This window comes from Peromyscus eremicus, chromosome 23, assembly GCF_949786415.1.
Source record: "Peromyscus eremicus chromosome 23, PerEre_H2_v1, whole genome shotgun sequence".
In the NCBI taxonomy this organism is placed as follows: domain Eukaryota; kingdom Metazoa; phylum Chordata; class Mammalia; order Rodentia; family Cricetidae; genus Peromyscus; species Peromyscus eremicus.
This window is the reverse complement of record NC_081438.1, coordinates 38,386,023-38,413,900: the sequence shown is the minus strand read 5'-3', so window position 1 is coordinate 38,413,900 and position 27,878 is coordinate 38,386,023. Positions and strand designations below refer to the sequence as shown.

Genomic DNA, 27,878 nt, shown 5'->3' with positions numbered 1-27,878 from the left:
TGCACAGCCAGGATGTGCACTGAGCGGGCACAGCCATGAGCTTCTCTTCTGATCGTTTGAGAGGCGCCCGATTATTCAGGCTGGACACAGGGACATGCAGATGATCAAGTAAAGCCATTTGAGAAGGACGTGCCGTCAGCAGCCAGACGCACCCACCTGGTGACAACCGTGTTCTGGTCAATCCTTGCTTTGAGGTCCTCGTTCTGCTGCTGGAGAACTTGTATCTTTTCTTCCAGGATGATGTTCTTCTCCACCTAGGAGAGGGACACAGTGAAGGACTGTCACAGGCCAGCAGCAAGCCAGCGGCCTTGCCTTCTGCACTTTGGAGAACTGCCAGAACCGTACTTGGCTAACTGCTCTCCGCAATGGCCTCATGGGCTGGGAAGTCTGGTGAGATGGCTACAGGACCAGCATTTCGCTTTTCAGAAAAACAGAACAGAAGATGCCAGAGTGCATTGTAGGTAGTAAAAAGCACTGTGGGACACACTTTCGGTGTGTGTGTGTGTGTGTGTGTGTGTGTGTGTGTGTGAGAGAGAGAGAGAGAGAGAGAGAGAGAGAGAGAGAGAGAGAGAGAGAGAGAGAGGTGGGGAGAGGGAGGGAGGGAGGGAGGGATGAGGAGAGAGACAGAGGGAGGGAGGGAGGGAGGGAGGGAGGGAGCGCTAGTTCTGAGTTCCAGGCACACAGCTTGCTTTTTGTTGGTTTTGTTTTTACAATGAATGTTCCAGGTCACTGTCATGGTCAGAGACAAGCTGTGGATACCACCGAGGCATTGTCTGACCAGTGGGTCCTGTGGTCATCTGTCGTGAATCTCTGCCCCTTCCCAGGTGGCTCAGGTGGTTCTGAATTAGCTAGGCGAGAACCTAGTACTGCGGGTACACTTACTTTTTCCTTTCCAGCCAGAAACACAAAGCGAAGAAGCCTGTTAGCCCGAGGGCTAGTCTTTGTTTTGAAAGATATAGAAGCAAAGGTCAGTTTTAAAGACCTAGGGAGGGAACATGTCACTCAGCTGGGAAAGCCTATAACGACTGTTTCTTGGTTTATGCCGTCTGTCACTGTGGGATCTCGCTGAGGTGTGCTTTCACTCAAGTTTAGATTTTCTTTTTAAGTAGGATTCACTCTGTAGCCCACGTTGGCCGGAACTTGCCATGGGACTCAGGCTGCCCTGGAACACGTGGCAATCTTCCTGCTGTGGCCTCCCAGCTGCTGCAAAGACTGGCGTGAGCCACTAGGCTTGGGTTGTCTCGTGAAAGAGGGAAGTGCATCGATTGTTCACATAGCTAATCTTTAAGGAAAACTGCCACTTGCCCATGGGGACTTAGGGATCCTTGCCAAGGACTGGGGCCAGGCACCCTATCTGGCCTTCATCTTTATTCCCAGGAAGCAGGAAATAACAGATTCCCAGGACAGGAAGTCATGTAGGCCTTCTGCAAAGCCAGATCGTGGCTGAACATAGCCCGATCAGCCCAGGGGCTTGTGGGTAGCCCTATGCAGACAGTCCGGTCACTAAGAGGAAGGTGGATGGCTGCTTTGAGGGTCACCCTAGCCAGGATACATGGCAAGATGAGGCCAGTGCATCCCCTGTGGTCCGTGGTAGGCGCTGGGCTGTTTGAACGAGCCACGTGACCTCCATTGCCCAGGACCCTGGTAGCAGACACATCTCTCTTGCCACTGCCTAGCATGCGCCCGTGGAACAAGAGATGCCTGCAGACAGAGAGCAACACGTGGACCAAATGCAGCAGCTGCTGCTGGGGTAGATCCTGGTTCGGGTAAACCAGTTGCAAAGAGTGTTCCAGAGAAAAATGGGGATGAGATGTCCAGTAACTAACTCTTATCTGAAGGTGTGACACACACTTGTCATCTCAACACTCTGGCGGCGGTGGCAGACGGATCACAAGTCTCAGGCCAGCATAGACTATATAGCAAGACCCTAGCTGGACAAAACAAAACAAAACAAAAACAAACAAACAAAAAAATTGAAAACCTGTTCATTGGAAGTGGGCTATAAAACATTGTACAAGATAAAATATGGTGTGTGTGTGTGTGTGTGGGTACCAAGACACACCTCTGAGAGGTGTTAATAGTAGAAGGAACATGACTTTTTTTGGCGGGGAGGGGTTTGGTTTTTTGACATAGGGTCTCTCTGTGTAGCCCTGGCTGTCCTGGATCTCGCTCTGTAGACCAGGCTGGCCTTGAACTCACAGAGATCCACCTGCCTCTGCCTACCAAGTGCTGAGATTAAAGGTGAGTGCCACCACTACCTGGCTGGAATATCTTTTAATTTTTTTGTTTTTGTTTATCTTATTTTGTAATTTCCTACAATGTACACATTCTTTTTTCCTCTTTTATAGTAGCAAATAATTATTTTAAAATAATAAACAAAGGGGGCTGGCTGTAGAGATGGCTCAAGCCATCAGAAACATGTGTGGTTCTTGTGGACCTGAATTTGGTTCCCAGCACACATGTCAAGCAGCTTATAACCACCTGTAACTCCAGCTCTAGAGGGAATCTGATGCCCTCTTCTGGCCTCAGTAGGCACTGCACTCACATGCACATACCCACACATAGTCATGCACATAGATACGTAATTTTAAAACAAATTTTAAAAATAATGATAAAGAAAAAGTAAACTATTTATTTAGGGCTTTGGGCCAATTTCCTATTGAAGACTGACTCTTGCAGAGGTCGGTATCTGTACACTGTCAATTTCTTTCAGGAACACTAGCCCTGGGCCTCTAGGAAGTGGGGGAAACACGGCTGTGTTTCCTTAGGGGTTTCCCTGGGCTAGTTTCTAGGAACCAAGCTGAAGACTGAAGCACAAAGTCTCTGCTATGAACTGGATGCTCCTGATCCTCCTCAGCAGCTATGCTGAAGCCCACTCCCTGAGGTGACAGTCCCAGGATGTGGGGTCTTTGGAGGTGATCAGCTCACGAAGGTGGACCCCCATGACTGAGCTCTCTACTCCTTCTGCCATGGGAGAATTTGGGGACATTCCACCAGGGTTGCCACATAGGCTCAGCCACCCCTGGGCTGGGTACAACGGTCCCCTCCCAAGGCTTCTCTTTCGTACTTATGGCAGCACCTCCTGCCCAGGAGAGCTGTTGGGAAGGAAGGACAGAGCTTTGCCCAGGCCTGGTGCACAGCAGTGATGGGCAGTTCCTGCTGTCGCCTCAGTGGTGAAAGGACATGGCAAGGACTGTCGAAGTAACCGAAGGAGGCCACTGGGACTCCTGTCAGAAGTCTTGTCTGTGTGAGGGGGGCTTTCAGGCTCAGCTGTGAGTTTCCTGTTCACCTGCGAGCAGCAGGCAGGGGCGGGGGGTGGGGGCGGGGAGAAGGGATGCCTCACTGAGCACTGTCATCAGGGAGGACACCGAGAGTCAGTCTCGGGAGCAAGCAGACCAACTCACCAGCTTTTCCAGCTCTATGATCTTCTTCTCCTGCAGGTGGATTTGCTGGTTCTTCATCTCCAACACCTGCTTCAGGCTCTGCATATCTTCTTCCAGGTGCTGATATGGAGCCAATGCAATCTACAAGGGCAGAGAAGGTGGGCATGATGCCCGGTTCCTGGCACAGCCTGTTGTGACCCAAGGTTATGAATTGGCTCAGTGTGGTGTTGCCATGATCCCCCAGTGTGTGGCCTCAGCATCTGTGAGGGAGCAGGTGCCAGCGCCTCCGATGGGGAATTCCTGGGGTGACACAGGCTCTGAACATCCTTGCAGAGGATTCACAGGGTGCTGGCGCCTCACATGTCCTACCTGAGCCCGTGAGTAGTCCCCATAAGCTCATGCATGGGTAACAAGCCAAGTGGTTTAGAAAGCAACATGGATGGGGGAGATCTCACAAGGCCCCATCCCTAGATGAAGAGCTGTGGAGAATCAATGGCTACCGAGAGAGGGAGAATCAGTCTTCTCCAGGGACGAGCCCCCGATGGGTTATCCAGTCCCAAGTGGTCAGCCCTAAACACATGTACATATGAGGCACACTAGATGGGCTTAGCAGGTTCTGTCTGTCTGTCTGTCTGTATGTCACAATAATAATCAAAGAAGAGGTCATGAAGTTGAGTTGGGACATTGGAGGGGGAAGAGTGTGGAGTGGAATTGATGTTAATACAGTACTCAGGTATGAAATTCTAACATATTCCTTGTATTAAAGATACTGTTCTCTATTTTTAAAAAAAGCCATTTATGAGAATGACACGTTAGGGCTGGTGGATGTAAGCAGTAAAAAGGCGGGACATCATTTGTAATTGGAATTTCAGACAGACAACACTGAAAAAATTCAAGCTAGCTGTGGCGGTTTAGGCTTATAATCCTAGCCACTCAAAGAAGCAGAGGCAGAGGGGTGGAAAGTTCAAAACCAGGCTAGGCAATTCCATGAGACTCTGTCTCAAAATGAGAAGGAGGGGGCTAGAGATTTGGCTCAGTGGTAGAGCACTTGCCTAGCATGTATGAAGCCCTGGGTTCAATCCACAACACCACAGGGTAAACACAGTATAGTATTTCTTTTTTTTTTTAAGATTTATATTTTTATTATGTATACAGTGTTCTGTGTTTGCCTGCAGGCAAGAAGAGGGCACCAGATTTCATTACAGATGGTTGTAAACCACCATGTGGGTATTGGGAATTGAACTCAGGACCCCTGGAAGAGCAGCCAGTGCTCTTAACCGCTGAGCCATCTCTCCAACCCCACAGTATAATATTTCAACAGAAGATGCTCATTCTCAACTTCCACCTCTCTCCAGCACTGCATTAGATGGTGGGAGGTTTCCCAGCTATTCTTGAAAAAAAAAAAATTGCCTTCAACCTTATAATCTTAGCTGGCCCTATCCTGTGCCAGCCTAAAGCACAGTTGGAGAAGCAGGGTGTGGGCTGTTTCCAGCCAGAGAAGAGTTTACATCACAGGCACCCGGGGACCCTGCCTGAGGAGTGCTGTGGGATTTGGCAGAAATGGCAGGTTGCTAGAGAGACCCATGGTTGTGGTCCGTCTTGGGGAGAGGTGCTGTGTACACATCCCAGTGATGTTGGGACCAGGAGTCTTCAATGTGGAGGCCTCATCCTCAGGCAGGACTGCAGGGGAAGCCGGCTCATGTCCCCACCCCCTGAGTGGCCCAGGCAGCGGTGACTACCTCCAGCTGCTCCTCCGTGGTTTTCCTCAGAGCTTCCTCAAAGCGCTGGGCTCTGTCCCGCAGAGACTGGCTCTGAAAAGTCAGCGTGTCCACCTGGTCCTGCAAGGGACAAGAAGAGAAGTTCCCCCAGGGGCCACATGGATGGACACTGTGGGCTGGGCAGCTGAGGGTGAGGTGGTTAGTTTTCATCAACCTGACACAAGCTGGGAAGAGAGAATTTCAATATGAATTGCCTCCATCAGATTTTCTCTATTCATGATTAGTGTGGGCAGGCCCAGCCCACTGTGGGCGGAGCCATCCCTAGGCAGATGGCCCTGGGCTGTATAAGAAAGGTAGGTGAGCAAGTCAGTAAGCAGCGTTCCTCAGCGGTCTCTGAATCAGCTCGTACCTCCAGGTTTCTGCCTTGAGTTCCCATCTTGGCTTCCCTCACTGACAGACTGTGACCTGTCCACCAAATAAACCCTTTCCTCCCCAAGTTGCTTTGGGTCAGTGTTTCATCACAGCAACAGAAAAGCTAACTAGAATATGGGAGAGAGAACCAGCTGCCCTTCACAGGGAGCTTCTCATTCCAGGTTCATTGCTGACCCCCAGCTGCTCTCTCTGACCTCAGGGCTGGGCTGCTCTATGAGGGGGGGCCATCCATTCTCGTCCGGTTTAATTCTCCCCCACTACTCCAGCGGCCCCGTGGCCGACTGTGTGTGCTGAAGGGAGGAAGGCACGCCTGTGGTACATTCGGCTCCTGTTCAGCCTCAGAGCAAATGTGGCTAAGGAGACCTTCTAACCCAACCTCAGCCACGGTGACGGCCATGTCACCAGAGCACAAGAAGGGCGCTTGACAGTGGCTCTGAGCTCTTCATGACTAAAGAGCCCCTCTTCCCCTGCAGATCGCTCACTGAGGAGCCCACAAGTCGTCCCCCCTCCTCCTCCCCACTGGTTCCATTTCTGCTGGATTAAAACACAGGGGCCAGGGGCTCTCATGAACTCTTCTGGCAAGAGACATGGCCTCAGCCCGTGATTGGAAGCTGGGGCGTGCAAACAAGGTGATTCTGTACAACAGCCCCACGCGTGTGCCAGCCCACAGGGCTGCTTTCTTAGTTCACCACGGCGGAGCCTCCGTTTCACACTCTCCTGGGCACGTTTCTTCTCATCTCTTCTCTTTCTTCCAGTTACTTGCCCTTCATTTTTAAGAAACAGAAGTCCCCATATTGCCATTAAATGCACATGGGGACAATACAGCTGTCATTGGGAGTGTGTGCTCGCATGAGCTAAGCAGTCGAAATGTCGGTTTTGAAGAAGCTCCTCTGGGTCAGCACTGGGTTACACCGCCATTGTCTGCACCTTCCAGACTGGCCTATACAATGTCTGGTGCTACCCGACTCCCATACCATATTTCTCAGGAGTTACCTAAGGAAATCAGTCTCTCTCTCTCTCTCTCTCTCTCTCTCTCTCTCTCTCTCTCTCTCTCTCTCTCTCTCTCCCTCTCCCCCTCTTTCTCCCCCTCCTCTGTCTGTCCGCCTGCCCGTCTGTCCGTCCGTCTGTCTGTCTCTCTCCCTCTTCCTCTCTCCCTCCCCCTCCTCCATCTGTCCGTGTCTCTCTCTCTCTCTCTCGTTTTTGTTCTGGAACCCACTTTGTAGACCAGGCTGGCCTTGAACTCACAGAGCTCCACCTGCCTCTGCCTACCTAGTGCTGGGATTAAAGGTGTGTACCACCACCACCCAGCAGGAAGTATCTCTTGTGAGCCTCTTTCTTAGCATTAAGAACCCAAACAACATAAACGTCTAAACCATCACTACCCAGGAAGGATCTGAACCATCCGAGCGACATCTTTCTGCCTTGTTCACTGTTCTAAACAGACCCGCAGGAATAGAAGGACTCTGCAGCCATCAAGACAGGATGGAATGACTTTCGACCCTTGTAGGCTACTTTCTATCACTGGAGCCGTGTGACCCAGCATGGGCATCTCAGAAGTGAACAAATGGCGCGCTAATAATAAATGTGGCGCTGCTGGAACTCCTCACAGCAGCTGGTTTTCCTTCTTGGCTCTCACTACGAACCAGTCCAGCGTTGTTCAGCCTCACACCTTGCTTTCCTTCATCTGCTCATGTCTTGAGAAAGCTACTGTTATCCCCATCTCACAGGTCAATAACTGAGGTTGGCAGAGGGTGCATCATTATCCCAGATCTAGAGCTAGTAAGAAGTGACAGGGTGGAGATTCGAATCTCTAACTGCCCAAACGAGCAGTTTAGTGGCACTAGGAAGTTGGCTTCAGTGGCTCTATCTTCCACACACTACTATCCAGCTCAGAGAGTTTCTGTTGGGTGGAGAGTTACAGAATTATATGGCCGTCGGGTGCCGGAGCAGAAAGCACTCGGTGACATGCAGGCCAAGCACTCTGCTATCGAGTTACACCCCAATCTCTAGGTTGTCTGCAGTGTTTTCTCTGCGACCCTGGAATCTCTCCTTGTGGGAAGGGCTCATTGTGACAGAGATGTCACCCAAGAAGCAGGTGTCAGATCAACGTTTGCAAGCGAGCATGCCGCTGTGGCTGTTCACTAGCAGCACCAACCTGTAAGGACAGCCGCAGCTTTTCAAAGTTTTCCTCCAATTCCTTCTTCTCGAATTCATGGGTAGACATCAGTTCTGAAAAGAAGAAATCAAATTGCTAAGCGAGCCTTTCTTTTGAAAAGCATAAATCAAGGCTGTTGGGGCAGATGAGGACACGTGACAAATGATGGCCAGCCAGAGCGGATTCAAGGTTTCCTCTGCTCATTCGAAGTTGACTGTGGTGATCAGAATGTGATTTGTGAGAGAAGGAGAGACGTGAGAAGGAGAAAGAGACGAGGGAGGAAAGAGAAAAAAAGAGAGAAAGTATATCACACATGCACGCCAGTTCCATTCCCAGCACCCACATCAAAGGGCTAGCAACTGCATTTAATTAACTCCAGCTCCAGGATGTCTGATGCCATCTCCTGGCCTGCACACACACACACACACACACACACACACACACGTCTTCTGAATGCTGCACAATCTTGGCCGTGTGAGAACCTTTGTCAACAGCGCCAGCTGAAAGTCCCACCTTTCCTCTAGTGATGAAACAGTTGATTTCTTCCCTTCCTGGGATTTACCCTCCTGACTTCAAAGCTTCCACGTCGGGCTGAGGAAGCTTTTCAAGCAGGGCGCCACTGGAGGAGACATCTTGCCAACCACGCTTGATGCCGAGTTCATGGTGTGGTTGAGGGATCAGTGCTGTGTCAACAAGGACATCTTGGTGGCCTCTGGGCCACACTCCGTGGACTAGAGAGGCCCAGGATTTGCTTGAACAAAGACTAGTTATAAGACACTCGGCCTGAAGGAAAGGTTGGCTGCTCTGTCTCAGGGGGTTGGGATAACTGCTCTGTATAAAGCCACATCCAGGTAATAACTTATAGGTGATGCAGGTGAAGGTAATACAGGTGATGCAGGTGAAGGTGATACAGGTGATGCAGGTGATGTAGGTGATGCAGGTGAAGGTGATGCAGGTGAAGGTGATGTAGGTGATGCAGGTGATGTAGGTGATGCAGGTGAAGGTGATGTAGGTGATGCAGGTGATGCAGGTGATGCAGGTGAAGGTGATGCAGGTGATGCAGGTGATGTAGGTGATGCAGGTGAAGGTGATGCAGGTGATGCAGGTGATGTAGGTGATGCAGGTGATGTAGGTGATGTAGGTGATGCAGGTGATGCAGGTGATGTAGGTGATGCAGGTGATGTAGGTGATGCAGGTGATGCAGGTGATGTAGGTGATGTAGGTGATGCAGGTGATGCAGGTGATGTAGGTGTTAAGGAAATGCATTCTGTTCCCTCCAGATGGGAAGACCAGCAATTTGTTGTTGTGGTATGACTAGAAGGGCGATGGTCTCCTTAATCAGCCTGAATCCTGTTCTTGGAACGAGAGTCCTGGATACTAACAATTACCATTTGGGCCACCAAGAGCTGTAATCAGGAAAATCCGAGTGGTTTCCATCAGCTCAGATCTTTAACTATGGTGATGGGGGCTGTTAAGAATCTAGTTTTCATTCACAGCCAAAGTTTACATCTCTGGAAAAGTAAAGTTTGAGTTGATTTCATTGACTTTTTATATTTATGGTATTTTGTGTAGGAGTGTTTGCTCACATGTATGTATGTGCACCATGTGTGTGACTGGTGCCCAGGGAGGTCAAAAGAACGAGAGTTACAGACAGTTATGAAGGATCATGTGTGTGCTGGGAACTGAACCCGGGTCCTCTGCAAAAACAACAAATGCTCTTACCCACAGAACCATCGCTTCAGCCCCTGCTTTCATTGACTTTATATGAACTGGCCTTCTGGTCTACCTGCCTCTGTGTATGATTAGTTTTAATGGTCACTGAGACCATCACCCTACTTATTACAATGAATTTTAAGCTCCTATTATATAGAGCCATACTATCTCAACATCATATATAACAATTCAAAGGCCTTGGATGTGGTATCTAAAGCAAGACTTCATTTGTCAGAAAAAAACAAAAACTACCAGGCTTATTTGTGTGGAAATCTAGGGGGAAATAGGAGGAGGGTATACCATAATCTATGGAATCCATACACTCAAAGTCCCTTCCCTGGGGCACTTTGTAGCTTGGGAATGGGCACTGTCAGAGGTTCTCACACCCCAAGGGAACGGGAGAGCGAATACCATTGTTTACTATATAATATTGGCTTCCCACAATGCATTTCTTTATTTCTAAGTCATAAAACTCTGTCCTGTCTGCTCTCTAAAGGGATTCTTCTCATTTCCTGCTGCATATTGGAGTTTTGGAAGGCCTGGCATTTTGGAGGTAGGATCTACATGTCAATTGTCTTTTAAGGTCTCCAGGTCATCTCAGTGTGTAGCCGAGGGTTTGGATGTATAATCCAAGACACCAGTTCTCAGGGCACTTTTCTCTCTTGTCTCCAGTTTGGGCATTTGGGAGAGGGGCTTGAGGGAGGAGACAGTGTGAGCATCAGGTACTGCACAGTCAGTTTGTTGCTAGAAAGACTATTTTTAAAACAATTAAAAAAATATCTGATGTAAATTCTTATATTAAAAATAGATCGATTCATTGTTAAATTTTATTACTTTTAATAGATACTTGAACAGCCAACTGACTGGGAAAAATAAGTAAAGGGAGGAAAAATTTAAAAACAAAATTCACACTGGGTGGTGGTGGTGCACGCCTTCAATCCCAGCACTTGGGAGACAGAGGCAGGTGGATTTCTGAGTTGGAGGCCAGCCTGGTCTATAGAATGAGTTCCAGGACAGCCAGAGCAACTCAGAGAAATCCTGTCTCAATAAAAGAAAAGAAAAGGAAAGGAAAGGAAAGAAAAGAAGGGAAGAGAAAAGAAAATCAATCAAACAAAATTCACACCTGGGGGGATGCTTAAGGAAGTTAAGGTGCTTCCTGCTCTTATAGAAGACCTGAGTTCAATTCCCAGCATCTACATCAGATGGCTCTAACTGCCTGTAACTCCAGGATAGCTGATGCCCTCTTCTGGCCTCTGTGGGCACTGCAATGATGTGCACCTATTTCCATGCAGATATATGCACATACACATAAATAAAATCTAAACTATTAAAAAATAACAATAACAAAAAACAAAACAAATTCACACACTGGTAGAAATTATGTGAAAACATAAATAAAGCTCTTCGGCCTGGAGAGGTGGCGCAATGGCTCAGAGTGCCGGTGGCTTTTGCAGTCCCTGTGCGTTCCGTTCCCAGCACCCACATCAGAGGGCTAGCAACTGCGTTTAACTCCAGCTCCAGGATGTCTGACGCCATCTCCTGGCCTCCATGCACACCTGCACACACACGTACACACACACGTACACACACACGTACACACACGTACACACACACACACACACACACACACACACACACACAAACTTATTTAAAAAAACAAACCCTCTTTTTCCACAAAGGGACATCTCAGTTGGACTCAGTAGCATTGTTAGAATGTGCACAAACCCTCACATTGGTCTGTTTTGTTACTGTAACAAATATAGCTCATGAGGCAGCCTAACTTTATAAAGAAAAAGGGTTGTTAGGGCTCACAGTTTTGGGGGTTCAAAGGTGGGGTTCAGTGCCCACTCTGCTGGAGTGAAGGTCTTGTGTGCTACAGTTGGATTCTGAGAGTCCCTCCAAGGTCCACCTGTGAAAGGGCCCACGGCGGCGGAACCATTGAGAAGTAGCTTCTCATGGGGGAGGTCTGCCCACTCTGCCTCTCTCCTTGTTCTCTTTTGCCTGTTAAGTGGCTCGGCTCCAGGACCTGTTCTTCCTCTGATGTACTGTCTCCTGGTGACCCACAGCAACAGAGCCGACCAACCACAGCTCAGAAGGTCAGAAACAGTTTACAGATGATTTCAAGTATATTCTTACAGTAAAGCAAGGTTGGCCAACACAGAGTATCTGTGAGAGAGCAGTCACATCACTCACAGGAAGGCAAAGAGACTGGTGTCCCCATCCCTTTTGAGGGCACATCCCGAATGACCTAAAGATTTCTGTTAAAGGCTCCATCGCTTCTCAGTGGGAACAAGCCTCCAACATACAAGCCCATGGGGGTTACAAGCCACAATGGAACCACTGTGCAAAGATAATTCAGTTCCCAAATGGGTACAGTAAGAATCTGGAGACTTAAATTTGCTCCATGCTGAGTGTGGACAAGGAGTAAGAACTCCAGAGATGCCACCATGGTCTAAGAGCATCACAAGGGCACTTAGTCCAATCAGGCTACATGCAGGACCCGGCCCCAGTTGTCTGTGCCTACAAGGAGGACGGCCCCTGATGCTGACTCCACCTTGAGTTACCCAAGGAGATGTAAAAAAAAAAAAAAAATCTCATATCCTCACTGCACATGGAATTCAGGCTGGTAAGACTCTCAGGCGGATTTTAACATTCCCTCAAGGTTTACCTAACTCCTTTGGAGGACAGAAAGAGCTGCCTGGATTGTAATGTTGCAGACATGGGTCTGGGGATAGAACCCAGGGCCTACTGCATGCTAGCCAAGCTTCCCCAGCCCTGCCTGAAGCCTTGCTTTCTAGATCTTCTTCTCACAGGAATGACCACAAAGGCTGCGGTAGAAGGAAAAAAGGACAGAGAAGAAGGGAAGGAGGGATCCTCTGTGCTATCACAGAGACACTTGGGCCTGCTGCACACAGCCTGGTAGATACCTTGAACTTTGTGGTCGTGGTCATCCTGCAGGATTGTGATGGCAACTGTGTGGTTATTTTCCATCTCCAGCAGAGCAGCCTCGTGGCTGGCAGTGATGTCTTCCACCTGAAGGAAAGGCAGGGTTACTGGTTGTCCATGGAGCTCGGGTGGGAATATCTTTGCTGCTTAGAAAACATAGGTGCAAACTCAATAAGAAGAAACAGTCAGTGATCCTGCCAAAGACAAGCTACTCTGCCGGGATGACTGACACTCCCCGTCTAGTACCAAAGTGAAGTCAGGATTTGTAGGTAAGGTGACATTTTCTGGAGTCACTGCCACAACCTGGCTCATTGCGGAAAGATACAAGTTCAATGCAGCCAGGTAGAGGCGGTGCACACCTTTAATCCCAGCACTCAGGAGGCAGAGGCAGAACTACAGAGTTAGTTCCAGGACAGCCAGGGCTAAATAAAGAAAGCCTGTCTCAAAAAACAAAATCAAAACAAAACAATAAAAGCTCTACCAGGAAGGACTGTCTCAGCCACCTCTGTAGAGTCCTGGACTACCCCATCACATGCTTTTCCTTCACCCTGCAAGGAAGTGATGGGACAGGAAAAACAGTCCTCCGTGCCTCTTCTCAAGGTTTCCCAGTGTCAGGTAAGCCGGAACTACTCTTTCCAAAGCTCTCAGTTAGAGCCTATCCTACTCTACCCTTATGAGGTAGGCCTGTCTATGCCCATTTTGCAGATGAGGAAATCAAGGCTTAGGTTTAACATGTTTCACCCAAGAGCTAGTAAGTGGCAGGGATAAGCAGGGTCCCCCAGTCTGACCCAAGTGGAGCTGTTCTCTCAAACACACCCAGTGACAGCCTCCTCTCCAGGTACCACCAGCAAGTGACATGTTAGGACTCTCTCCCTAGTTCCTAGGTGAGGCCAGGAGGCTCACACATGTCCCCTTCACCAAGGTCCCAAGCATAAACTTGCCTTCCAGCTTGCCCCCTGCTGGGCCACTCTGCTGACCAGGCAACTCGGGGCTGCTCCTGGGAAGGGTTTCCCACGCTCTGCTTGAAGGTCTGTTTCCAGGTGTTCAATCACAAGTGTGCAGCCCACCCTGGATGTTTTGGTTTTCACTTTTATTTTTCAGTGCTGGTGACTGAGCCCAGGGCCTTACACATACATGCTAAGCCACCACTCTGTCAATGAGCAACACACCCCGCCTCATTTTCATACTTTCTGATTCCTCTACCCAATGACTATACTGCCTACAGTGTTTACTTTTTTGTTTGTTTATTTGGTTTGGTTTTCACATTTTTATTGGGTGGGGGGCAACAAATTCCACCAGTGGGGATATTCACAGGTTCTTTAGCCATTCCAGCCCTGGGCCCTAAGAGTCCTGGGGGTGGCTGGGCACATGCAGCATGTTCCCATTATCCTGCATAGGCCCTGGGTAGTTGTAGGGTGTGACCTGGTTGATCACGGTGGCATACTTGGTGTAGGGACTAAGTTGAAGCATAATTATAGCTTATCTTGGATTAGAAAGCACCAAGCTATATTGATCCTGATGATGTCTGGACAGTGAGACTCTCCAGAAGTGAGATTTGTTATTTGTTATTTATAATAACAAAATGAAATGCTCTTCTTGTATCACTGCAATCACACACCCCAACACAGACCAAATGCAGACCAAGCAGAGCTTCCGCCTGACTTACAACCATGCTTGCAAATGGCTCTTCTTGGTCCCTCGTTACCCTCAATCTGCTTACCGTTTTATTTTGGTCATGGTTTTACCTTCAAATGTGTGCCCTGCTAGAGAAACTGTTCAGGATACCCTCTCCCTGGGATAGCAAGCCTCTCCTAGACATAATACATGTGAAGTGTTTATCCAAATTCTTGGTCAATAATCTCTTATACTTCCACCACACACTGTAACAGTATATATGCATGTATGGGTACATACACATACCCCTTCACATCCAAAACCAGTTCAACAACAACAACAACAACAACAGAACCCAAAAGCCAACAAACCAAACAAACAAAAACTCGAAGAAACCTGGAACAAAAATCTCTTTTTGTTCCATGTTGTCTTACAAATAAAATTCAATAATTCAGTTTATTTCATGACCTACAGTTGTGTCAAAAACTGACATTTTAAAACCACAAATCCAGATAAATGTGTCTAGGTCCTCAAGGTCTTTGGTGGCACTGTCATCGATGTGATCCTACACCTGACAGAAACGACCCAGAGGAAGATTTAGTTCACAGTGTCAGTGGGTCCAGTCCACAAGTACGTGGCCCGTGTGCTTGCACAGAATACCATGGCAGCAAGGGCTTGTGGGGAAGGAAGTTCCTCACCTCACAGTGGACAGGAAGCAGAGAGAAAGGAGGAGGCCTTCAAAGACGTGCACTGTGGCCTACTTCCTCTAGCCAGGCCCTACCCACTAAAGTTCCTACCACTGCTCTTTCTTATTTATTTATTTATTTGTATTAGGTATATGGGTGTTTGCCTGCATGTATGGCTGTGTACCATGTGCATGCAGTGCCTAAGGAGTCCAGAAGAGGGCGTCAGATACCCTGGAACTAGAAGTACAGACTGCAGAGAGCCACCATGTGGGTGCTGGGAACTGAACCCAAGTTCTCTCACATGTGTGAATGCTTAGTCCTGGGTTCGAGGTAGTGTTTGGGGAGGTTCAGGCGGTGGAGCCTTGCTGGAGGAAGTTTGTCACTGGGGGTGGGTTTTACAGTTTACAGCTTTGCATCATTTCCAGGTTGCCCTCCGTTTCCCGTTTACAGTTGAGGAGGCGAGCTCTCAGCTCCCTCCTCCTGCCGTCTTGCCTGCTGACCGCTGCCTGGCCTTCCCATCCATGATCGACTCTTGCCCACTGGAACCCTAAGCCAAAATAAGCTCTGTCTTCCACAAGCTGGCTTTTTGTCATGGCGTTTCATCAGAGCAACAGGAAAATCAGTAATGCGGGAAGCTTCTGCTGCCTGAAGAGCTTTCTTATCTGGCTGGAACCTTGGATAGAGCCCCCTTAGACCACTGCTGTCTGTCTTTGGCCGCCATCTACAGAGATGGGATGCTGGGCTCTTCCACGGAGGAGGCTGCCAGTGTGCCTACCAAACGGCCCTAGTTGTTTGGAGAAGCAGTTACTCCCTGTGACTCCGTTCTGAAGGCAGCCTGCTACCCAGCAGGGCTGGGTGCAGAGGCAATAAGGGGGAAAAGCTATCTATCGCCTCAGATGAGCAAGGATAGAGTTGTGGGCTTTACATTCAGCCGCATGCCAGAGGCAATTAACTGAGGCTTTGGCAATTCACTTAGAGAAGATGTATTTTGAATGGAGCGTCACGTGCTCTCATTTCCTCATTAAACTCAAACCAGATTAAACTCCCATTTGCCCCCATCCCAGACGCGCATCCTCATTAGAGGATCCAGAGGGAGCCAGCCTGTGTTTACTCACTCCAACACCCTCCTGTGAGTTTCCTTCTCCAACATCCAGGAGCCCAGCCCCCCACTGCACTCTGTCAGTCTCCTAGACACCAGCCCCGAGCAGGTGGCAGGCTGTGCCGGAGGTCCCAGGCTGACTCCATCTGGTTCCCAGTGTGACCCCCTCTTCAGCCTGAAGGGCGGCTGTCCACGAGAGCCACGTGTCCACGAGAGCCACGTGTCCCCAGCACCACCTCTTCTCAGCACAAGGTCTCCTGTGCCAGACAGTGAGGTCCTAGGGCCTTATTCTGTTTGTGTGGTGTCTTCTCCTGCAGGGCAGATGGAGCTGGCTGGGTGGGAGGGTGAAGGAGACATAACACAAGGTGATAGGCTGAGCGGTCTCCGCCCGTTGAAACTCCTTATAGGGTGCTGTTCCTGCCACTCACCTGCCACCCGCAGGATGAGTTTTTAAAGAAAACGAACAGGGGTTTGGTGAGGTGAGCTGATGAGCACTGAAGAGCAACACACCCGTCAAAGAAGACGAGCCACTTCTGCTCACACTTCACGCAACAGAGTTCTGGTGGCTTACTTAACCCTGGGACTCTGTCTTCTTACCTGTAAAATGGGGGTAGGAATGGCTACCTGGTAGGGTGATGGAGTCAGTGTCCGTCAAATCGGAAACAGTGGCTGGTGCAGAACCAGGTCTACATACATGTTCGCTTAGCGCCTCTACCCACAAAGAATACGTGAAGAGCAGCTCACCAATAAGGGACAAGGGTAAAACTGCAATCTTAGGGAAGTTCTCACCGAGAAGCTAACCTTAGGCCTAGAAGGTGGAGAGGGTGCCATGGTGTCTGCAGGGACAACATTCTAGGCACAGGGCGTAGAGAGAGCCAGAATGAGGCTGGAGAGTGATCTTGACCCCAAGTCCGTTTCCTCTCCTGGCCCGGGCTCTTTTCCCACCTCTGGCGCTGAGCTGCCCGGCCGACTCACCTGCTCCTGGTGCTGGCAGCGCATGCGCAGCAGCTGGTCCTGGTGCTCCGCCTGCAGGCGCGCGCTCTCGGCCTCGAACTGCTGTTGCAGCCGCTCCTGCAGCTCCTGCACCTCGGCCTGCTGCTGCCAGCCCAGCCTCCTCAGCTCCTCCTCAAACCGCCTTTCCAGCGCCTCCTTCTCCTTCTGCAGCTTCTCACACTTGGCGGTGTTGAAGGCTGCGGGGAGCACGGAGCTCTTTAGCACAGTGGGGAGCAGACGCTGCGATGACCCACCCTTAGCCCACCTGAGGCTGTCAACAGTAAAACCGAAACAGGAACCACCGGGCCAGGAGCGCGACCCAGCAGCCGAGTGCTTGCTTGGCTTGGCATGCACGAGGCCTGAGTTCCACTCCCAGCACCAGAGACTGATAGAAGAATTAAACAAATAAAAAATACGCCATAGCCGGGTGGTGGTGGTGGCGGCACATCCCTTTAATCCTAGCACCCTGGAGGCAGAGGCAGGGGATCTCTGAGAGTCTGAGGTCAGCCTGGTCTACATAGCAAGCTCCAGGTCATCCAAGGCTACACAGTAAGGCTCTGTCTCAAAAATAAGTAAATAGAGAAATAAGTAAACCCCAAACACCTCAAAACCTAGTTTAGCACAATATATTACCACAAAAGACTCTCTTCCCTTGAACCATTTGAGAATAAGATGCCGATTGGCTGTCCCGCTATGCCCCAATTCCCTAGTGTGTGCGCCCTACTTACCCACAAGGCCAGCGCACTCAGGAGATCTGTGACACAATGGTGCCACCCAGTGCTCAAAACTGTTGAAAGATACCCAGTGCAAGCCCAACGTTTTCCTACTGATACAGCTTGCGCCCCCTTATTGTTAGACATTGGTCTCCAAGACTTGCTGGTACAGATAATATTACAGATAATATAACAAACATGTTCACCCATGTGCCAGGTCACTTTTCATTAGGATGCGCTCTTGGGAGTGGAAGTTACAAGGCTTTAAAGACCATGGGTGTCCTCGTCCAGGGGTTGGTGCTTTCTTTAAATTCCAGTTAGCTAGTAATAAAACTGTGACCGCTAGGGGGTGGTATAGCACCTGAAAAGTACCCTCAGGGCACACTGAGCTGAACCACTCACTTTCCCCCCAAATTCTTCTTTTTGGTGAAAATGTTAAGAGGAGAAATAAAAGGAGCGACTGAAAATGAAGTCTGAGGTGTTCACAGAGGGAGAGTAAGTCAGAGAGCCACCAGCCTGCCTGTGGTGTTTGTAGACACACGCTACTCCCGGCACGCAGCGCGCAGAGTAAACAGGAGCCGGCATCTGCATCCTTGCCTCGCCTAGACAGGGACTGCTGCTCCCAACAGCCTACACCCCATCTGCGGAGAACAGGAAGCGGAGCAAACTGGTCCAAGGTCAAGGCAAGGTGCACAGCAGAGCCAGGAGCGTGGACAGCCTCCGCGATGCGTCCGCAGCATTATAATGTCTCCAAGGTGAGACTGTGCATTGGCGTACCTTCCTTCAACCTCCGACGACGTCTGGAATTCTAACCCTTTACCTGCCTGTTTCCTTATGGGTAGACTCAGACAGGCAGGGCAGCTTTGGACGGATACTGAGCCAGGGTTGTAGTTAAATGGTAGAGTAGGCGCTTAGTGTAAGCAATGTGTTGGGGTCCATCCCCAGCACCCAAAAGATAACTAGTCATTGAATTTAGGGAGCACTTGCTGAGGGCCAGGCACAGTTCTAGGCACAGTGGCAGGAAGGCAGGCCAGCACAGAAGGAGCAGAGGCTTGAATGAGACATGTCCCCTTAGTCTCAGACATTTGATCACTTGGTCCCCGGTGGTGGCATTTGGGGAGGTTTAGGAGGTACAGCTTTGCTGTAGGAAGTATGCCACTGTGGGCGTAAGCTTAAAAAAAATAGGAAGAGCATTATGAGAAGGGAGTTCAGGTAGACAGAGATGCAAGTCAGTCCTGGTGTGGACATTCATTCATCTATGAACCCAGTGACGACTTATGTGTCTAGTGCTTGGCCATTGCTGGACTCCCCCCTTCCACCTGAACACGCAAAGGCCCTGGGACAGGCACAGTTCTGGTCTAACCAAGGAACAGAAAGGCCACGATGGAGCACCAACGTCCTCGGAGGAGGGCGGTCAAGTTCTAGAGGCAGGCAGAGGCACATCACGCGGGACCTGTGGCTACGCTATGGCTTTCCGGTTATGTTCTCGCGACAGCTTCACGCTCCCAGAGTCTCAAGGAGGGGAAGAAATAGTGATTTTCATTCCTGATAGCTGCATGGAAAATGGTTTATGAGACAAGGAGAAGAGTTCAGGGGGCGTCTGGAGTCCAGACACTGAGCTTAACGGGGTCAGGTGACTGGGCTGAGGGAGGAAGCATGGGGAGGGATGGGTAGGTGCACCGGGGAGGTGAAGGGGTACAGATGTGGGCTAGGCAGGAGTCCAGAAAGACCCAGTGGTTGGTCTGAGCAAGGAGACGTGGTAGCACTCTTCAGGGAGATGAGAACATTGAAAGAGTCCAGCTAGAGTCACTTACAAGCCTTTGTGGAACTAATAGATCTGTTACTGTGCATTTAGGGACCTGTTGTGGCCCACTGGCCTCAGAAAAAGCCTCTCTGGCTTTCAGGGTATAGGTGTTGCCAATCAGTATGAAAAATAAAAAACCGAGGCCTGCTGGGTTCTGACAAGTCTCATACCACCTTGTCGATGAGTGACTCTATCCCAGGCTCACACAAAATGGTCTCTTATAAGAGTATCAAGTCTTCAAAGCGTGAGGCTTTGGGACAGACTGGAGTTAGCGAGTCTCCTCCAAACAACATTGTGTAAAGACACAAAAGGTGTGCCCATGATAGAGTGGAGAGCACGCCCTGGCTCCCAGGAGTCTTTGCAGTACCGTGACTCTCAAAGGGAAATCTCTGTAGACAGCAGGAGATGAGAAGCAGTGGAACCAGGAGTGAAAATGCAGGGCAGTGGTCAGAGGCAGTGAGAGCTGACGAAGGTGGGTGGAGGGCAGGGGGCGCGGGGGGGGGGGGGGCCGGGGGGAGGCGGGGGCGGGGCGGGGGCGGGGCAGGAAGCCTAGCCCAGCTGGCCTCGGGGCTAGATAAGACCAATAGCAGCTGCTGGGCTTCCCAACGTCATCTGGCTTCTCTGTTAGTATCAAAGGAGGATGGTGGCTGTCCGGTGATGTTATTTTGGGAGGCCGTAGAGTCTTTAGGAGGTGGTAGGAGCTGGTCAGCAGATGTCTTTGAAGGTGACCTGTGACCTCCACCTCTTGTTCTACTCTGCCTCCTCTGAGAGTGTACCGTTCTGCTCCACTTCCTTTTCATTCTCTTTATAATCTGTGGTTGAAGATGTGATCTCTCAGCTTCCTGCTCCAGCTAGCACGCCTCTCCACCATGATGGACTCTTACCCCGGAATCTTAGTTGACGCTGGATCCCACTTATGTGACCTGCATCTCAGAAACGCCCTATGGAGCAGTAACAACCCTGTTATTCTTGTATTTCAGAAGAAGAGATCTGAGAAAGATCAGACACAAAAATAAACATCCCAGTTGATTTAAAGTCTCTCGATAGTCATAAATGCTCGGTGTTATTTAATGTATTCTTTAAGATGAACAAGTCAATGAATGGATGGTGATTGGTCCCGTGTGGGACAGTAACTGCAGTGTGTCTAAGTTCATCTTGGAGGGAGCAGAGGGTTGCAGGCATGATTTATGGGCAAAGGAGGAAAGAGGAAACTGATTAGACATGGGCTAAAGCTTTTGAAAAGAGAAACTATGCTGTCCAGATGAGAACTGGTAACACACCACACATAAACAGGAAATGGTCTTCTACAGATGTCTCTGCATAGAGTCTGCTCCTTTGTTTTGTCCATTTAATTTGGGTATCCAGACTTTTAAAGGCATCTCTATGGCATCAACTTATACAACTCACTATGTACATAACTACCTTGGGCTTTCTGTGGCCAGACTCTGAAAGGGTAGCTAATGGCTCCATGTGTCCAAAGCACTTTGTTATTTACTGCTGTGGAATAATCCTTTTGTACTGTAAAGATTTGATCACTCGAATTGGTTTAACAAAACACTGACTGGCCAGTAGTCAGGCAGGAAGTATAGGTGGGACAACCAAACTAAGGATGCTGGGATGAAGAAGAGTGGAGTCAGAGGAATCACCAGGAGATGTGGAGGGAGCGAGACATGCTGGAAGACAGGTAAAGCCACAAGACACGTGGCAGCACACAGATTAATAGAAACAGGTTAATTTAAGTTGTAAGTGCTAGTTAGTAATGCACCCGAGCTAGCGGCTGAGCATTTATTATTTATTATTTATTAATATTAGGCCTCTGTGTGGTTACTCGGGAACGGCTTGCAGGACAGAAACTTCCGTCTACAAATGGCGCTCAAACAAACATTTGGCAAGAACTTCCACATAAAACCTGAGAGAGCTTTAAAAAAGGTTCTAAAACAGAATCCAATGTGCCTTCCCAGTCTCATATCCCACATGGGCTGCAGTACAGAGAGGCATCTTTCTGCTGCTGCCTGCACACTTGAGCCACCAGTGTGAGCGGAGCCAATGAGCTGCATGGCGGGTTTGGAGCTTTGCTCATGCAGACAGAAAAGGCTGCAGTTGCTCAGTAAGGACAGATTCAGACGAAAAGAATCTCTAAATGAACCACAGTATGTTTGAAAATGTACATATTCTTAGAAGAGAGAAGAGAAGAGAAAGGGCATATGAAAATAATAGGGTAAAGTCCTTAAAGAGGGAGTAAGTAATATAAAAGAAGAAAAAATCCACATAAAGATGAAAATGCACAGAGAGTTTGAATCCTCTATGATATTGTGTTGTCTTTGAATTTTTTGGCTACTAGGACACGCTGAATTGTGAAGGATGCTAGATTAAACCAACCTATATGTTTTGAAAATGTCTTGACTTCAAAATTTAAGTCAAAAAGTGTGTTACTTTGGGAGGAGGTTATGTTTTTATTTCCACAGGAAATGAGAGGCTGTGGATTCATTCTGGGCTAAAGAAAACCAGGTTTGATTGAGGAAGACCTGAAAATTGTGACTACAAACATAAAGAAATAAACCTAGAAAAACTACAAAACACATAATGTATATTTTACCTGCTCAAACATAAAACAGAAAATCATCTTTGGCTGAATTGTCTACAATGCACAGTCTATACTTTTATTAATACAGATATGTATGTTACCTTTAAAATTTTATGTATTTTCAGAGCAAGGAAACCAGACACTGAGATGATCCAGCATCACAGAATACTCTATCCAAGACCTAACAATTATCCTGATTTTCTCAAGGTTCTTCCAAATATTACCAGTGCCCCCAAACAACAGGAAGTAGTCTAGAGAATGATGCCCACATTCTCAAAAGATGGGTTGTGGATATTTATTATTATTTAAGGGAGGTTGATTACAAGTTGTTATGGGTAATGGTAAGGAAAAAAGCTAAACAAAGGAGATTAGATCCAGGGATCTCTTTCTGAAAAGGGGGAAAATAGAAATGATAGGATACATTTAATAACCTAAGGCTTTTCATGACAGTGAGACATGTCTGCTTCTGGTAGTACCAATCTACTTCAGAGAAGATGATGAGGCATAGAAGAAACTCCGTATGGAGTTTGTTTTCTTTATGGCAAAAGCTAGTCATTTGGGCAAAGAAACTGCCCTTTCCTCAATTGCTGACAATATACTGTCCAAACTGGACCAAAGGATGCAAAAGAAAGCAACTGCCAAACTTTGCCAAGACAAGGTAGGATAGTCCTTCAAAATTCTCTGCTTCTCAAAAAAGTCTGTCAGATATCATAGGCCTGCAGGCCAAAGATGGATGCCCCAACATTACAGAAGAATGTAGGATGAATATCCAGGTAGCCAGATGTTCCTGTTGTTAAGTAACATTTCATCCTTCTGGGGTCTTTGATGGAGTTAAAGACTAATTAATTAGACTTAAAATTTTCCTTAGTTATGATAAAAGGTAAATTAGGTGTAAAACTTTAAACTCACAAAGATAAGATGAATAATAGAATATTTTCTCTACATTTGCCAAATACAAATAGACTGGATATTATAACTGCAATTCTTACTTGATAACTATTTTTGCTCTATATAATTTTACTGTGTTGAAGTTAAAACCTTCCTTTTTAATTAGACAAAATGGGGAAACGCTGTTGAATAATTTTTTTGTATACTGTAAAGATTTGTCACTCGAATTGGTTTAATAAAAGGCTGACTAGCCTATAACCAGGCAGGAAGTATAGGCAGGACAACCAAACTGAGGACTATGGGAAAAAGAAGGGTGGAGTCAGAGAGTCGCCAGCCAGACACAGAGGGAGCAGGCCACGTACAAAATGAGTTAACAATCCATTAGCCACGTGGTAGAACTTAGATAAGAATAGGGGTTAATTTTTAAGTTGTAAGAGCTAGTTGGTAATAAGCCTGAGCTACGGGCCAAGCATTTATAATTAGTATTAAGCCTCAGTGTGTTTATTTTGGGGCTGTTGATTGGCTAGGAGAACTCCACCAACAATTTTCTACTTCATTTTTTTCCCTGTGTAAAGTGGCATCAAAGGGTGAACCTTTTCGTTTGACCTCAAAGATCTGACCCATAAGTGACCCAGGTTATATCTAGCTCCATAGTGAACATGCCTTTTAGAAAGAGCTTTCAATAAAGGACTGAAAACTTTAAACACTGGTGAACATTCACGTGGGCCCCTTTCACCAGGGAGAACGGACCCCACTGAGTTCTAGAAAACATTTCTGGACCCAACCATTTTCAAAGCCTCACAGTTTACAGAGGCCCCCTTCCACAATACATCACCAATTTAGTCTTCTACCCCTTGGCTCTGGTGGCCCCATTCCCAATTTGTACTAGATGGGCGAGGAGGCCAAGCAGCTGCTAGAGAGTGAACTAGTTTGTGTTGAAGGTAACAGTTTCCCGCTTTTATTCCTTTTTCAGGCTGTTCAGTTCAGTGTATGTCATGGGGCTTGGGAGGCTCCTCTCTGATATGATTGCTCAGACATATGACCTGTGTGTGTGTGTGTGTGTGTGTGTGTGTGTGTATGTGTGTGTGTTTACTGTCTTTAGTTTCAAATGGAATAAAGGATTAATATTTTAAAATCTTCAAAACCTAATTTCACCTGAGAGGCATACATTTCTCCGTCAACTCAGCACAGTGTCCCTATCTCTTCAAACACATCAAGGGACAAAGCAAGCCACACAGAACTGTTTCTACTGACTAACATTAGACACACACACAGAACAAGCAAGGTATTCAGGCAATTGACAGTAGCCCGGGTGTGCATGTGTGCATATACATGTGTTGTGTGTAGGTATATATAATTGATTCCATATAGACATATGATTTAATACATATTATTGATTTTTAGATTTACTTCTATTTCTAATCATGTATACGTGTGTGTATATGTGAGTATGTCAGATCCCCCTTGAGCTGGAGTTACAGCTGGCTGTGAGGCACCATATGGGTGCTGGGGATCCACAAAAGCACTGTGCATTCTGACAGCTGAGCCATCTCTCCAGCCCTGAGTGTGTGTATTGTTTAAAAACCAGCAGTCCGACCAGTGCTCCCGTTTACCACCCTAACAGAAACGTCCATTCAATGCCCTGTCCGGACGCTGGCTGGGCTGCCAGGTCCCCTCACTAAGAACAAGACAGCAATGACTTGAACAAGGCAGGCCACTCCTTCTCTAGGGGGAAGTGCTAGGGGAGCTGCCTGAGAAAGGAGGCTTCTGGGTAGTCTGAGGCAAAGGTGTGAGAGTCACCTCTCCCTCAGGATGCCTGGAGCGCTCTCAGCTTCAGCTGGTGACTGTCCCCACCAATGGACTCACATCCACACTACAGGGGTGGAGCCCACTGAACAGAAGAGCCCCCACCCCATTTCATCGTTACCAGGCTTTCTCTAGGAACCCCACCTTCCTGCCGACATGCAAATGACCCTAACTTCCAGTCACCATGACAGACAGGGTGGACACTGAGAAGTAAGCTTCACCTGTCAAATGAAGGACGAGGCCAGGATTTAATTGTGTGCTGTTTTTTGTTTTGTTTTGTTTTTTGTTTTTTCCCAACTTGACACAAGCTGGAGTCATCAGGGAAGAGGGAACCTCATTTGAAGAACTGCCCCTATCAAATTGGTAGGTGGGAAAGTCTTTGGGGGCATTTTCATGATTCATGATTGTTATGGGAGGACTCAGCCCACTGTGCCCACTGTGGGTGGTGCCACCCCTGGGCAGGTGGGCCTGGGCTGTATGAAAAAGCAAACTGAGCAAGTCAGTAAGGACCATTCAGAGCCTTCCTCCGGGTTCCTACTTGAGTTCCTGCCCCGACATTCCTCATCGATAGACTGTAATCAGGATGTATAAGCCAGATAAACCCCCTCCTCCCCAAACTATTTTAGGTCAGTCTTTAATCACATCAGTAGAAAAGTAGCTTGGATAAATGGATTCAGGTCCCTGAAGCATCCAGCATGGAGTCTGGCTGGGTCACAGCCTCCCCTCACTGGTGTCATGGTTAAATGTAAGGTGCTGCTAAAGAGCCTTAGAGGGTGAGGCTAGGGGGAATGGTGTCTTAGGCAGTGTTCTGTGGCTGTGAAGAGACACCATGACCACAGCAACTCTTAGAAAGGAAAACATTTCATTGGGGTGGCTTACAGTTTTGAAGGTTCAGTCCATTATCATCATGGCAGGAAGCATGGTGGTATGCAGGCAGACATGGTGCTGGAGAAGGAGCTGAGAGTTCTACATCCTGATCCACAGGCAGCAGAAGGAGACTGTATCCCACACTGAGCATGGCTTGAGCATATGAGACCTCAAAGCCCGCCTCCATAGTAGCACACTGCCTCCAGCAAGGCCACACCTACTCCAACAAAGCCACACCTCCTAACAGTGCCATGCCCTACGGGCCAAGCATTCAAACACATGAGTCTATGGGGGCCATTCCTATTCAAACCACCACAAATGGCAACGAAGGAGAAAAGCAAAAACCACATGGAGCCCAGGTGATGAGTCATAATGAACCCTTCCGTGCAATCCTGAACAGGGCCAGAGTAACAGCATGCAAAAATTGTGACTGTAGGCTCTATGATCATCAGGTGACACCTTCAGATAGAGCATTTCCTCACGGTAGCGCTGAACAAAGCAGCTAGCTGTGGAACAGCATGGGCTGACTGGACTTGGGTTCTGCTGTTGGCGGATTTTCCCATGTTGGGGGTTAACCCCTCCAAGTCTCATTCCCTCATCTGAAAAATGGGATTCACACCAGACTACACTCCTAGGCTTCCTGTGAGGCTTCCACAGGAAGACTCAGTCATGACTTGACACCATGCTGGTCTCCACAGATCTCACACTGACTAGGAGCTGGGATAATCCCCACTGAGGATACCCTGGCAAACAAGTGTTGAGTGTTCGCTCTATGCCAGACACTTCACTGACTACTCTGGGGAATGGATCACTGAGCTCACAGCTCGGGGAAGCAGGCAGGACTCCGAGTTCATGCTCTTGTTTTCTAGATGCACCTGAGAGGATGTTATGAGCTGTGTGTGAAGTGACCCCCCCCCCAAGGCTCTTGGATACTAAAGCCTTGGATGCCAGTGGATGGGCTTTGTGGAAGTGGCTGGGTCCCAAGTGTAAGGATTCTGTCCTTAATTATGTCATCAGCCTGTGACGGCGTCCCAGCCTAAAAAGTAGGCGTGCCCTCTGTGTGTTCTTTTTCTCCTTTCCACACTCTTTCCTTCCGTTCTCTTCCCTCGGTGTGGTCTCTCTGTTTCTCTCTCTCTCTCCTCTCTCTCTCACCCCAGCACTCTCCTCCGTTGGCATGGCTGCTGCAGGTGGCGGCCAGCCATGAGTGCCAGTGCATAACCAACACCAAGGGCTCTGGCTTCACCCATGGATTCGTCCCTTGATGCATTCATACTCTGTTGGCATTCCTGGGAGAGACTGTAAACGTAGGCTGTAGGGCCAGCTAGAGGTCCCCTCTCTGCTTTCTCTGTCCTGGCTGCTTGTGTCACTGTGATATTTTTACACACCACCACATGCCCTGTAGCTATGGAGCCAGCCAATCATGGACTGAAGTCTCTGAGATCGTGAGTAAGCTTGCCTCTTATGCCATCTTCTTGAGTATCTTGCATGTGATAAAAGGCCGACCACGCAATCATCACAAATTCATGAGCATCTCAAATGCTTGCTTGTTATTGCCACATAGTTCCATCCTAAGCCAGGGATTTTTACAACTTTAGCACGAGTTAGACCCACAAATGGGCAGGGTTAAAACAGACTGGCTGCTCTCACGTTCAATAGGTTTGTGGTTGGTTTCTGATTAAGTAGGTTAGAAGCAAGACCTAAGAGTCTACATTTCTAGCAATTTCCATGTCCTGCTGCTGGGTGGGCCAGATCATTCTGACATTCACTGTGGAGTCTATGGCTCTACCACCCTGAACTTGTCTAATCTCATAAGCTAAGCAGGGCCGTGCCTGCTTAGTGCTTGGGTGGAAGATTTATTGTTTGTTATAAGCAAGACACTAAAACAACTGCTCAGTGGACCTTGTGAAGCTCAGGCATTAGTTAATTCGGTTTGTGGATTAGCTGGGGTGGACCATGAGACTCTTTATCTCAGAGAGGCCTTTGGGTGGGGCTGTTATTGCTCACTCAGCTGGAAGACCCAGAGAATTCTTCCTCCTATGGCATGCTTCAGGAAGGCTGCTTAAACAGAAGAAAATGGCTGGGTCCCCGCCATGCTTGGGAAATGGTCTGTGTGCGTCTCCCATTCTCATGACTCAGAAGCTTGCTCCCAGGTTTGGCAATGTCAAGACGGTGAAGCTTTTCCAAGTGGGATTATGTAATAGGGTCAGTGTGGGCATCACCCACCTAAAAGATTCATGCTGGTGTCAAGGAGTGGATTTGTTTTCTCAGGAACAGGTTTGTATGTGTGCACGTGTGCGTGTGTGCGTGTGCCAGTGTACATGGAGATCAGAGGACACCGTGTCTTTCTCCAGGTGCTGGCCATTTTCTTCTTTGACATTTGCTTGGACTTTGTCAAGCAGGCTAGGCTTGCTGGCCACTGAGCCTTTGGGGTCTGCCTGTTTCAGCCAGTGCTGGGATCATAATGACACCACCACACC

The 27,878-nt window shown here is 48.4% G+C and overlaps 1 protein-coding gene across 2 annotated transcripts in view; it reads right to left on the bottom strand.

The window, feature by feature from the left end:
• Mtus2 (microtubule associated scaffold protein 2) overlaps window positions 1-27,878 on the bottom strand; it is a 245,831-nt gene that overhangs the window by 3,156 nt on the left and 214,797 nt on the right. For both annotated transcript variants that reach the window (XM_059249359.1, XM_059249360.1), the window contains 6 exons: window positions 16,722-16,936; window positions 12,329-12,434; window positions 7,689-7,762; window positions 5,123-5,221; window positions 3,405-3,524; window positions 157-254 (listed from right to left, as the gene is read on the bottom strand). In XM_059249359.1, the coding sequence (XP_059105342.1) occupies window positions 157-254; window positions 3,405-3,524; window positions 5,123-5,221; window positions 7,689-7,762; window positions 12,329-12,434; window positions 16,722-16,936 (712 nt within the window). The remainder of the gene's footprint in view (window positions 1-156; window positions 255-3,404; window positions 3,525-5,122; window positions 5,222-7,688; window positions 7,763-12,328; window positions 12,435-16,721; window positions 16,937-27,878) is intronic.